Below are 13,084 nucleotides of genomic sequence, written 5' to 3' on the forward strand. Positions count from 1 at the left end.
GTAGAAGAAGCCATATGAGAAAGTTTGTGGAAGAAGCTGCCATGTTAATTGAAGCTTTTAGGAGGAAGAAGTTATTACAATGGAAACTTTTATCTTGTGGTAGAACCTTGTATAAGATTAAATGCTGCTTTCTTTTTTATTAGTATTAACGGAAATTTCTAACAAAAATCAAAATTTTGCTTTTCTAAAAAGCGAAAAATGGTGGAGCTTTAATGGAAAAAGTATGTGTAATGCAATGAAATAATGGTCATACGAAAAAAGAAGAAGACGTCTATGCTTGTGTTTATGCACACCTTGCATCCTGTGTGTCGGCATGTGTAGGGATGGACAGACCGATGGAAGACAGTAGGAATAAATGTGTAAACGCTAGGTTGGCATTGACACGTAATGTGCAAGAATGGAAAATCATTAAATAAATCATGAAATGCTGTGATATTTTACAAACTCTTGATTTAAGGATTGGAGTTGGACAATGGAGATGCTAACTTATGGCCTTCATCACTAGGAGTACAAAAGCTGGATACTGGCCACTGTAGCAGAGACATGGAGTAACTTTGAGAACAAGTTTCTCTCTCTTTGGACAGCAAGCTGGGGTAGCCCAGGAGATGCATACCCGTACGAAGTTTACAAGAGTCCTATGGAGAAAGTTTCAGCACAGAAGAAGTATATGAAGGAGCTATTGGAAGACTCGCTTGGTTTTGCTGCAGCAAAGATGATACGGCAAGTGATTGATGCTTTTTATCTATGAATGGAGAAGCATATTTGTTTTTGAGCTGATGAGTGAATTTTGCCTTCCAAGTAATAGACAATTCTATTATGCTGATCGTTCTTCATGAAGTATGGGTATGTTTGAAACAAAAATCTAGAGAAAGCAACCGAGTGAAAACACATGAGTTATTTCACGCTCAATCCAATATAAATTATGAGTCTAGTTGTCGAATTTGAATTTTGCATGGATATTCAGTTGAATACGTGAACATTGATAAATGTTAGTTCTATGAATACATGAACATTGATAAATGTTATTTCTAGCTGGCAATTTCAATCTATTGAGAGATTGTCAAAACATTTGTAGACGTCAAAACACAGGTCATGCAATTTGGTGAGAGCTTGTCTATAGAGTCTTGTAGAGGAAGCTTTGTGAATGTAATATCCAATGGTAGGTTCTACCAACAATGTGTTGACACTATCTAATGGTAGAACCTACCAACACATTGTTGGTTCTACCAACAATGTGTTGGCTATATTGAACGCATGGTATTTGATACGCTACAATGTTTTTTTGGTCATGTCATTGGTGCCATCTAAACTCCCTTTTTAAGAGTTGTCAGGTTATGTAGTTCACTCTTTCTATTCAATGTAATTTTGCTGAGGTTGTTACTAGAGCTCTAGAGCTAGTGTTGGCTATACTACATGGGACCGACATGCTAGCTAGATGTGCCACGCCACACCCACCACCCCACCCCACCCCGCGCCACCCCCAAAACCACCCCTCGTAAAGGCTAATTGTATTACCAGACATACAAAACACAAGGAGACAATTCAACAGTAGTTATGAATGAACAGTATGGCTGACAAGGGGACCAATGAAACCGCAGTATGCTCAGAAAGCAAAAAGCCCTGCGAAGAATATCTGCTAGCTGAAGGATGTCAAACTGCCAATGAAGAACACCTCTTAGACGAGCAATGTAACTGCACACTCCAGAAGCATATATGAAAAATGAATGCATTCTGGGTAGGCCAGATATGTGAACAACCCCAGTAACTCAGAAAATGAAAGATAACCTTCATCCAGCCACACCTTCATATGTGGCTGGATGGAGTCTGCCAATTTTGGCTTTCCAAGAATCCAGTCCCTTGGACACATGGAGGACCAAACGATATGGCGCTAGATAACAAGTAGGAGAGACCGAGCCTTTCTTAGCACTGGGCAAGAAAGAAATTGATAGTGAGGGCTTTCTTCACTTGTCGTTGTCGTGATGCTATGCAGACACTGTGAAAAAGCATGGAATGCATCATCATCCGACTTGTTATTAATCAAGAGAGTCAATGTGATCTGAGTCATTAGTATTAGTGTGAGTTGCATGGATTATCCAAAAATACTAGATTTTTGGATAATTATAGCTTATTTTTTATATTATTTATTATAAAAAATCCGAAAAAGTTAAAAATGCTTCTAGATTAGGATGGCATGCAAAAAGCAAGTTGTTTTTTTAGCCAATTATGGGTTTTTCATAAAAAAGACAGATAGATGAAATCGCGCGCGTCGCGATCGCTGTAAACAGGTTGAAAACTGTAGTTTGAACTGAAAGAAGTAGAATGAGTGATTTGGGAGATTCGTGACTAGGAGTGATCTTAGAGATCCGTGAGTAGGTATCCTAAGGTTTTACCCCCCTTTCGGAGCCAACGGAGCCATCAGAAATGGATTCCAAGCAATAGAGAAGGAGCTGTAATTTTGATGCACGTTTTGTTCTACGAAGAGGCTCCAGGAGATCTAATGCTTGGAGATTGCTTTTGAGTAGTGCAAGGATTCCAGGTTCTTTTAATACATATTGATTCAGTTCATTGTGCTTTGTCTTTGTCGTGTTTATCTCTTGTCTATTCTCTTTCTTCTCTGCCATCTCTTATCTCTACTTCCTTTTACCTCTGATCCCCGGTGAATTCGACCTTTGGACAAAAACCCCTCCGACATTGGTGAACCCGACGTGAAAGATCGTCAGAAGAAGGAAAGACAAGATGGGAGAATCTTTGAATACAATCTCCAGTGATGTTTTACAACAGTTGGTGCAAAATATGAATATGCTTATGCAGGTACAATAACAACAGGTGATGCAAGCTTCTGCTCAAATAGAAAGTATTGTGATGAATGCTTTACAAGCAGTTGAGTGTGAGATGAAGGTATTCAATGATAGGAATGCATTTGCATATGTACATATCTATGCTCAGAAGATGGAATTCTTTGGGGCGGCTCAATCTGCATGGAGCTAGTATTTTGTACGTGTTACTGTTCACGGATTACTGAATTATACTTGCAGAATGCTGACTGGGTAGCCTTTAAGAAGACACTCAGGGAATAATTTTATATTAAGGATACCGGTTTGATTACGTGCAAGACTTTTCAGGAGTGGGTTTTACAACCCAATAAGGGTCTTGTGGCTACAGAATTGTTAAGAGAATTTGAAAGTCGATTTGAGCAGTTGGATCTTGCAGAACAACAAGCTCTTGCAAGTCAGAAAACTGAATTGTTTCTACAGGCAGCTGATCTTGAGTTTCAAGAGAAGCTTGATGATTTGCTGGAGGATCAGACTACAGAGACAGGTTTGAAAACAGAGTGGAGACATGTCAAGGAAGCTGTTACTGCACTTGTGAAGAAGCATAGAAGAAGAGAAAGACTACATGTCTCTAGCTTACCGACTGTTACGGGCAAGACAGTTGATGTATCTAGTAAGCCACCTACTTCTGTGGCTAACCCTATGGCTGTACCTGCTATTGTTCCCTCTGTTAGGGAAGATGTCTTAGATGAATTGGTCAAAGGCATACGGAATCTTCAATTGAAGGTTGCGAAATTGGATGAAAAAGGACAAGAGGAAAGGGGACGGGTGGTAGCCCCTAAGCCAAGAAAAAGATGTATGTGGTGTGATAGTTTGCAGCATGAGAGAAAGGATTGTGCTGCCTATCAGGAGGCCTTGGCATGACAGCTCATCTTTTGGAAAGATGGCAAGATCCATGCACAAGAAACGAGATTGCCTCTTGCTTTGAATTTTGGAAAGGGAGGTATGTAGAAGTTGTTGAAAGACTGGGCTGTCCGAAATGCTTATGAGGCGGTACATACTTCTACTTTTGGTCTACAGTTGTATAGAATGCATAGCCAAGTGATGGTGGGTCCAAAGGCTGAAATATGGACAGCGGTAGACGCATATTCAGTGTATGCATATTTAGCAAAGGTACAAAACACGGATGTACTTGTGGAAGAAAAACAAAAAAGAAATGAAGATATTGTAGGGACATCTAAAATAATGACAAGAAATGTGGATTAGCCTAAAGCTGTAAATCAGTCACCTCCCGAGCATGTTATGGAAGAGATTAGTCAGGAGCAAAAACAGGATAACAAACAAGAGGGCAAAAAGAAGGACAAGCAGCCAGGATATAAGTTGCAGTCTGACATTGAGACAACCACAAATCTTAAGAAGGTTCTTGAAGAACGGATCTTAAACAATCGGGTGGAATTCACCTTGGAAGAGATGCTTGGCATTGCCAAGCGAGAATTTCATGATGAGATCATTGACATAATTAAGAGAAAGTGTCAGTTTCTTGGTGATACCACTAGTGCATTGCTGCAATTTGAAGAGGAAACTGGTTTGTTGGGTATTCAGGTTGAATATGAGTATGAAGTAAGTACAGCATTGTCTATGCAGGATGGTACTAATCAGTGGTGGACAGCATGTGGAAAAGAGAAGAAAGTTGCTGAAAATGCATTGTCTTGTAGCAGTATGCATGGTGGAGTAAGGCAGATGCAACAAAATGTGGAAGAGACTAGGATTTATTCCTCGAAGTCACTACACAAGAAATCATTGGGCTAGGGCTACCACTGAAACGGTAGTAAAAATAGGAGAACGTGAAACTCCTTTTGTTGCTTTACTTGACCATGGGTCTGAGATAAATGCCATTGAGTGTGGATTGTATGAAAATGGTGCATGGACTGTAGATACTGATCATGGTTGGTATATGAGGACTGCAAATAATTCTTCGGGAGAGCTTTATGCTGCATGTCCTAATGTAAAAGTGACAATTGATCATGTACAAGAAGAGCAACACTTCTTTGTGCAAGATGATTCCTCATATGCAGTGATTTTGGAACAGCCCTATATTACAGGAGTGCGTATGGAAACAAAGGTGCTTGATGACGGTTCTGCTTATGCAAGAGTTAGAAGCAAGGATGAGAGGAAAGGAGTCCAATTATGTTAATCATCCTAGAAATTGGGATATACTTCGAGAGTCTCCTTTGGCTCCAAATGCAAGGGAATTCAAAGACCTGGATTTTCATTAAGCACTGCTGTAATGCGGGGCTACAGTAGTGCTTTTCAAAGGATGTACTCGCCTCTTAATGGAATGAAGCATGTATTTTCTATTGGTTATTCTCCGTTTACAGCAAACAGTTCATGTTGGTTTAAGCCTATGGAAGCTATGTGCAAGGCTGAACGCATATCTATGAAATAGGCTACTAAGGAACTGAGAGCATTGGGGTTGTTAGCTGAAAATGATGGCATTTCAGGCATCTTTTATGGGCTGAATATTAATGACACTATGGCTGAAATTTCAGCAACTATACATGCAGAAAATGAGGTTGAAAACAGAGTGTTGTCAGTATTTTCTTTGGATATGTATGATGTTATAGTATTGTTTGCCCAGCAGGAAGGATTACAATGGGCTGAAGCACTTGTGGAGACAAAGTATAAGACAATTGACAAAAAGCTAAAACCAATTCCTTTGCCACTTTCACCAGAGAGTGAGGGTATGTATGAAAAAGTGTCAAGGCAGCCAAGCTTACGGGATCCTAAAGATATAGGTCATCAGTTTACATCTAAAACATTACAGGAATTGAAAGTTGGTGCAGAAGGGTTTCTTTTGTCTGTTGAGAGAGATTGTTTTATGCAGATGTTGGCTAGGCATGGAAAGGCATTTGCATTTCAGCCAAGTGAAATAGGTTGTGTGGATCCAAATGTTGTCTCTCCTATGGTCATATTTACTGTGCCACATGTACCATTGAACTTGAGGCCCTGCTAAGTGTCTAAAGCTTACTTACCAAAGTTGATGGATTTGCTAAATGAAAAGATTCACATGAAGATCTTGGAGCCTTCTTCAGCCTTATATACAAATCATTGGTTTACTATGCTAAAAAAGAATGGGGCTTTGAGATTTATTCAAGACATGCAACCGGTCAATAAAATGACCATAAGAAATGTGGGTGCAGGTCCTGTGGTTGATGAATTTGCAGAGGCTTTTGCAGGCAGAGCGATCTATTCTTTGGGTGATCTTTACTCGGATTATGATCAGTTTCAGCTTGCAATTGAAAGCAAGGATATCACAACCATGAAGACTCCCTTGGGGTTAGTACGGATGTGTACTCTCCCACAGGGTGCAACAAACTCAATGGCACACATGACAAATGCTATGAATAGGATACTCAGGGATTTTATACCACAATTGACAATGCCCTTCTTGGATGATGTTCCAATCAAAGGGTGTGCAATGGATGAAAAGAATAAAGAGATGGATGCTCATGGATGCAGACAGTTTGTTGCAGACCATATTGTGAATTGTGAGAGGATTTTGACGCGTCTAGAGGAGGTGCATTTAACTCTTTCTGGACAAAAGTCTATCTTTGGAGTTGAAGAGGTTTTGATTGTTGGGCATATGTGTGGACCCTATGGGCGAAAACCATCACTAGTAAAAATAGATGGGATTGATAGAATGCAAGATGTATACATGAATGTATCAGAGTTGCGTAGATTCTTGGAAGCATGTGTGTTCTATTTGATATGGGTTCCTTACTTTGCACATGTAGCCGATGCTCTATATCAACTTCTGAGGAAAGGTCAGAGATTTCATTGGGAAATAAAGCATCAGAAAGCAATGAAGAAATTGAAGCAACTCTTAAAATTTGCTCCTACATTGAGAAAGGCTAACTATTCACATGGAAAGCCTATCATTATTACTATTGATACAAGCCCAATCGGGATTGGATGGGCAAGATGATGAGGAAGGGCAAAGATATGCAATACGCTTTGGTGCTAAAGTATTAACTGAACGATAGAGAAGATATCCACAGGTAAAAAGAGAATTATGGGGAATTGTGACAGCCCTTAAATGTGATAAGGAGTATTTTATGGGTGCTCATGTAGTCATTGAGACCGATTGTTTACCGGTATTGGGTATGATTACTAGTTGTGCTACCCTGGACATTACTATGCTCCGGTGGATTGCATACATCAAATCTTTGAACCCCGAAGTTCAGCATATTGCAGGAAGAGATAACCGAGTGGCAGACATGTTATCTTGGACACGTTATGAGAATGAAGATGGGATGATGGATAAGGAGGAAGAAGATGACTTTCTCGCGGTTGAAAATGATGTTGCAATAGTGAATTTAGCAATGCAAGGTGTTGCTATAGCATTAACAGAAGCTTGGACAACAAAGAGAAGACACTTTAGATGTTTTGCATCTTGTGTAGAAGTGTTTCTGGAAGATAAATATGCAAGAGAGTGACTGAGAATTGGTCAATACCTCAGTACATTAACAAAGAGATATGAATGGTCAAATGAGGAGTTTAAGAAAATCAAGAGGAAAGCGTATGGGTTTTTCTTAAAAGATGGATACTTATGGAAACATGCTAAAAAGAAACAGGGTATGCCATTGTGAGTTTTGGGTGACAGAGCTTCAGAAGTAAATGTTATGCAATTTCATGAAAGCTTGTGGCCTGATCATAGAGGTGTTTTGGGTACTTTTGCAAAGATCAAAGAAAGATATTGGTAGCAGGGTATGTATAAGGATGTTGCTCACTTTGTGGAAACATGTATGACATATCAAATATATTCATCTATGAGACATCGGGATGGATTGTAGCCCACATATCCATTGTCTCTTCATTTTAAGTGGGTGGTGGATTCGGTCACAATGCCCACAGGTCTTTGGCAAATGAGGTATCTTGTGCTTGCCCATGAAGACTTGACTAATCTAGTGGAAGGGAGAGCTTTACATACTAAGACAACAAATGCTATGTGTACTTTTCTCTTAGAAGAGATCTTTTGTCGGTATGGCTGTGTGGGAAAAAGAATTGCACATAGGGATAAGCTGGATGCAAATGAAGCTCATGATTTCTTTGCATGGTTGGGGATAAAGCTTGCTTTAACTTCAGCCTATAACCCTGAAGGAAATGGCAAAAGTGAAAGAGGCCATCCACCTATTGTGAAGGCATTGGCAAAAGCATGTGGAGAGAAGGTAAAAGAGTGGTCACGATTGCTCCCTTATGCTTTGTGGGCTGACAAAACAACTCATAGTGCTGTTACAGGATATATACATGCAAAATTGATGTATGGACAAAAACCTATCATGCCAATAGAAGAGATGACAGTCACATGGAGTGTGCTACCTTGGGAAGAGGAGTTGAATCGAAAGGAGTTATTGGCCTTGCGCATCAAACAGTTGGAAAGAAAGTCAGAAGACATAGAGGCAGCAATTGCAAAGTCAAGGGCAGCAAGGATACAGAACAAGAAACGGTTTGACAAAAGACATAGACTGAGACCAAGAACCATACAAGATGGGGATTGAGTATTGGTTTATGATAGCAATTTAGACAACTAACATAGTGCCATGCGTAAAGTTTCCAAAAGATGGTTTGGACCCTATGTGGTAAGACAGATGCTTGATAATGCTACTTATGCATTAAATGAACTGGATGGGACAGCCATAAAACTTCTGTAGTAGGGAAAAGAATTAAATTATTCAAGAGGCGGGAATCTACTGCCTATGAGTTGCAAGAATTGGAAGAAAATGGTAGCCATGATACAAGGGATAGGCAAGAAGATATGGAAGATGAAGAGCAAAGGATATGGTTACAGAGGATGAGAACTCAGAATCCGGTGACAACTAGGATTTTGGCACATAGCGGAGAATGTGCAGGTTCAGAGGGGATGGATGTCGTGATGCTATGCGGATACAGTGTGAAAAAGCATGGAATGCATCATAATCCAACTTTTTATTAATCAAGAGAGTCAATGTAATTTGAGTCATTAGTATTAGTGCAAGTTGCATGGATTATCCAAAAATACTAGATTTTTGGATAATTTTAGCTGATTTTTTATATTATTTATTGTAAAAAATCCAAAAAAGTTAAAAAAACTTCTAGATTAGGATGGCATGCAAAAAACAAGTTGCTTTTTCAGCCAATTATAGGTTTTTCATAAAAAAGACAGATGGACGAAATCGTGCGCGTCGCGATCGCTGAAAACAGGCTGAAAACTGCAGTTTAAACTGAAAGAAGGAGGAGTGATCTTGGAGATCCGTGAGCAGGTGTCTTGGAGTTTGACCCCTCTTTCGGAGCCAACGGAGCCATCAGAATTGGGTTCTGAGCAGCAGAGAAGGAGCTATAATTTTGATGCACGTTTTGTTCTAGGAAGAGGCTCCAGGAGATCTAATGCCTGGAGATTGCTTCTGAGTAGTGTAAGGATTCTAGGTTCTTTTAATACATATTGATTCAGTTCATTGTGCTTTGTCTTTGTCGTGTTTACCTCTTGTCTATTCTCTTTCTTCTCTTTCATTTCCTATCTCTACTTTCTTCTACCTCTGATCCCCGGTGGATTCGACCTTTTGACAAAAACCCCTCCGATATCCCAAAAAGTAAAAAAGCAACAACCATTGGAAATATCACATCTTGACATTGTAGAAGCAAGGGGAAGACCACCCACTAGCATTCTCCAAATAAAAAGTTTGTATTTGAAAGGGGTTTTATTAAGTCATCCCAGCATCACTACAAATGTCCACCAAGCTTTGCCCTTGTGAAAACCCCAAGTGTGATTACCCTTTAGTGCCAACCGACGTGATCTCTAATGAGAAAATGGTATATCCAATCTTGCAGGGGGCTATGCCAATTTACGGGGAAAAGGGATGCAAAACACTCAAGGAAGCTGAAATGGTTTCCCATAAGTGACAATAGCATGTGGGAACATGAAAAAACCTTTGAACTAATCAAAGGGCTGACAATGGGATGTATAGACAAAAGCACATCAGTAACAGTAATCAGCCCAAGCCTTGCCCTTCTATTCAAGATGGCCGTCACGAAATAAGCCTTGAAGTAGCCAGGATTTCATCTTGTAAAGAATTATCTTGTGAGCAGCCAGCAGGAGGATGCCAAGAAGACTTTCTAAGCACCACCACTCTCCAAGAATGGGCAAAGTGAGTCAATAGTATGGAAGATTTGATATGAACGGGATGATCAGCATTAATAACATGCCATCATGAAGCTTGGATCGGGATATTTCATGCAAGATGCTGTAATCTTCAAGAAACAATATTGCAATAGAAAGCCAAGGCTGCTGTCCAACACAAATAGCGTAAAACAGAGTCCAACAAACGGCAGTCATGTGTGTCTCCATGTCTAAAATATACGTCCCATTCTTTTCGGAGTATAGATATGATTCAAAGAGATCCAAGAGATGCCCGATTGCGTAGTCCTTCCATTGCATGAAGTGAATAGACTGAGCGATCTCCCACAAATTGGAATTTGACCAAGGAGGTAGTGGAAAATAATAGGAAATCATTGGTACCATGATTGTTTGGGCCTCTTAAGGCATGCATGAAAAAGCCAAGTTCGTGATTTCCAATACACAAATTTGTTAGCAATACATGTGGAGATCCATTCAAGAAACTTCGTGGTGGATAAAACATTCAAACCCAAGGGATAGCCCAAATGTCTCAAAATAGTGCCCTTGGTTAGCAACACTCCTTGCCAACCCAACACCTACAGATCTCATTCTATGCAACTAATAAGAGTAGACGTGGAGGTGTTAATATCAAATCTCAAATCAAGTGCAAACAAGTCAGTCCCATATCTCCATTGCTTTACAAATTATTTTGTCATCTTTTAGGGACAAACATTTCATTAGCCAAAGCTTGTCCAATCAAATGTTGCAATGAAGGAAAGGACATGCCCACCACCTCACCATTTGCAGCCAAATGTGACAACATTGTTAAAATAGGATGGATGACCCGATCAAAGAACAAAGGGCTTAGAGGGCAGCTCTATGTAACAATTTGAGAAAGAGTAAAAGGTTCTGTAACACTGCCATTAATCATAACTTTAGAGGAAGAATCCATGAGACATTCTTGGACCGAATTCCATCGTTTGCATAAGTTGATCAAATACTTTTTCGAGGTCCATTTGAATCATTACTAATTCTTGATTTGTGTGGTGTGCATAATCAATCCCCATTTGCATATTCAAGATATTATGCAAAATATTTCTCCCTTACATAAATCCATATTGTGCAAGATGCACAATATGAGGAAGGTGGTCGTGCAATCTATGAGCCAAAACTTTTCTTATACATGTTTCTCATCAAAGAATCAGGTCGCCAATGCTTAAGGGTAGAAGGTGGCAACAAAGCTTTTCAAATCGATTTTAAAACACCCATATATGATACACTGTTAATTATGGACCCATATTGCTCTTTGGATGAGATCATGACAAGGCTGGGAGAAGCTCTACATGCATCAATAGCGTATGCCTTCCCTCATACTATGGCTACTAGCACCACACCACAAAGTATTACCCCACTAAACAATTGATATGATGACGAGCGTCGTGACACATGAACAAAGTTATTGTGTGAGATAGCTACAAGAGATACTACACATAGGCAAGCTCGATTGACCTACGACGCCTAGTGCGAAGAAAGAAACAATCATATTTGGTGAAGCTAGAGGTAGAAATATACCAATTGTTTTGGGGAAAAACAACAAGAGGACATAGGAGATATTTTAGGAAAGATAGTCAGGTATCCCAATCATAGCACTAAAGGCATGGTGGAGCTATGCAAAGAACCTAAATGATGTACAAGGTCAGTCCCCCTATGTCACCCTCAAAGGGGCTCTGCTGATCTTATATTTCATACTTTACTATAGGGATGGTGGTAGAGTTGATTCATAGGGAACATTTCATACATGCGTGTGAGATTCTTGCTCCTTTGTTGAGGTATAGTTTTAATCGAGCCATGTGTGAGGGCTTTCGGGTGAGTTGGATGAAGCATACCATTGTATCACTCTTTAATTGGTCACTAATTGCCAAGATATATGGCTGTATTTTCGAATATGAGCTCAGTCATAGGAGCTAGAAATGTCAAAAGAATTTAGAAATGAAACACTGAAAATGTGTTTTATAAGTTTCTTAAAAGAGGGGGTAAAATAAGAAACATGAGTTTTTTAATAATGTATTTTTTATAGTTTTAAACTAGGGAAAGAGATTTTGGACCTATATGGAACTCTCTCTTCAACACAATGTAACCAACCTGTTCTATATCAACTACTACCAAGACATATTGGCTCAATGATTCAAATTAATTTGATACTCATTTACTTTGCAAGGTGATTTGTATCATTTAAGTGTTTCAAAACTATGATTAAATGTTCATCTTTTCTATTCAAAGGGTGGCCAATGGCCAAAATGCCCATAATTATACTTGGATCATCATTAACGAGATGCCCAAAAGTAATTAAAACTTTAGTCGGGTAGTCAAATTCACCAGAAAGCTCAAATGACTAAGACTTTTACACTCAGGTAGTCACATTGACTAGAAGCCCATATAATGAGCGGTTTTAGAAAGTGAAACCAAATGCTCATGATCAAAGAAACAACCATGAACTAGTGAAGCTATATAATCAAGCTCTCTAGAATCTAAATTTGGCAACTCTTAAAATTTAGGAGATTACTATTTTTAAAAGTTATCAAAATGGAAATTATATTCATGTCAAAGGGTTTGGAATTTTGCAAAGAACAATTTCGCCTTCAGTGGCTATCTCAAATTCTTAACCTTTTGAGAGATTTTAAGAATAGAAGGTTTAGAAGCTTCTTTCTTTAGAAAAGTGTATAGTAGTAAAGAAACACATTTCTTTGCTATCGAAACTTACGAAACGTTTCATAAAGTACGAAACGTTTCTTTGCATAAAAAATGTAGGAAGCGTGGACCAAAAAAAAAAAAAAAACGTGAGTTAGTCTGTAAAGAAACAAAGATTAGTGTTAGTCTAAGGTCGATGGAAAAAAAAGGCAAAAAAACAAAAGAAACGTACCTTTCATCACTCGTAACTTGTCGCATCCGCAACCTGTCACGACTCATGCCTCCCGTCTCGCTTGTCTATTGTTCCCCTTCTGCCCTGCGGATTGTCGACAATTGCACGCTAGCTACTCCGCTTGTTCGCCTGTCCGCCTATGCACCGGTTGACCATCGACAGTTTGCCTCCTACCCTATTGAGCATGACAGTTCGCTCTTGTTCGTGCTATCCCGACTCCCTTCTCAACCGCCATCTTCCCTC

General features: G+C 39.4%; 1 protein-coding gene across 2 annotated transcripts in view; it reads left to right on the plus strand.

The window, feature by feature from the left end:
- The window catches only part of LOC148021065 (methylthioribose-1-phosphate isomerase-like), a 158,827-nt gene that overhangs the window by 131,478 nt on the left and 14,265 nt on the right, over positions 1-13,084 (plus strand). The window contains exon 13 of one of the 2 annotated variants that reach the window (XM_087698919.1): positions 506-720. The exons of the other annotated variant lie outside the window; for it this stretch is intronic. Coding sequence (XP_087555045.1) covers positions 506-720 — 215 coding nt within the window. The remainder of the gene's footprint in view (positions 1-505; positions 721-13,084) is intronic. 2 annotated transcript variants of the gene reach the window in all.

This window comes from Lygodium microphyllum, chromosome 18 (genome assembly GCF_053477565.2).
Source record: "Lygodium microphyllum isolate KBCC chromosome 18, Lygodium_microphyllum_v1.1.10, whole genome shotgun sequence".
Classification (NCBI taxonomy): Eukaryota; Viridiplantae; Streptophyta; class Polypodiopsida; order Schizaeales; family Lygodiaceae; genus Lygodium; species Lygodium microphyllum.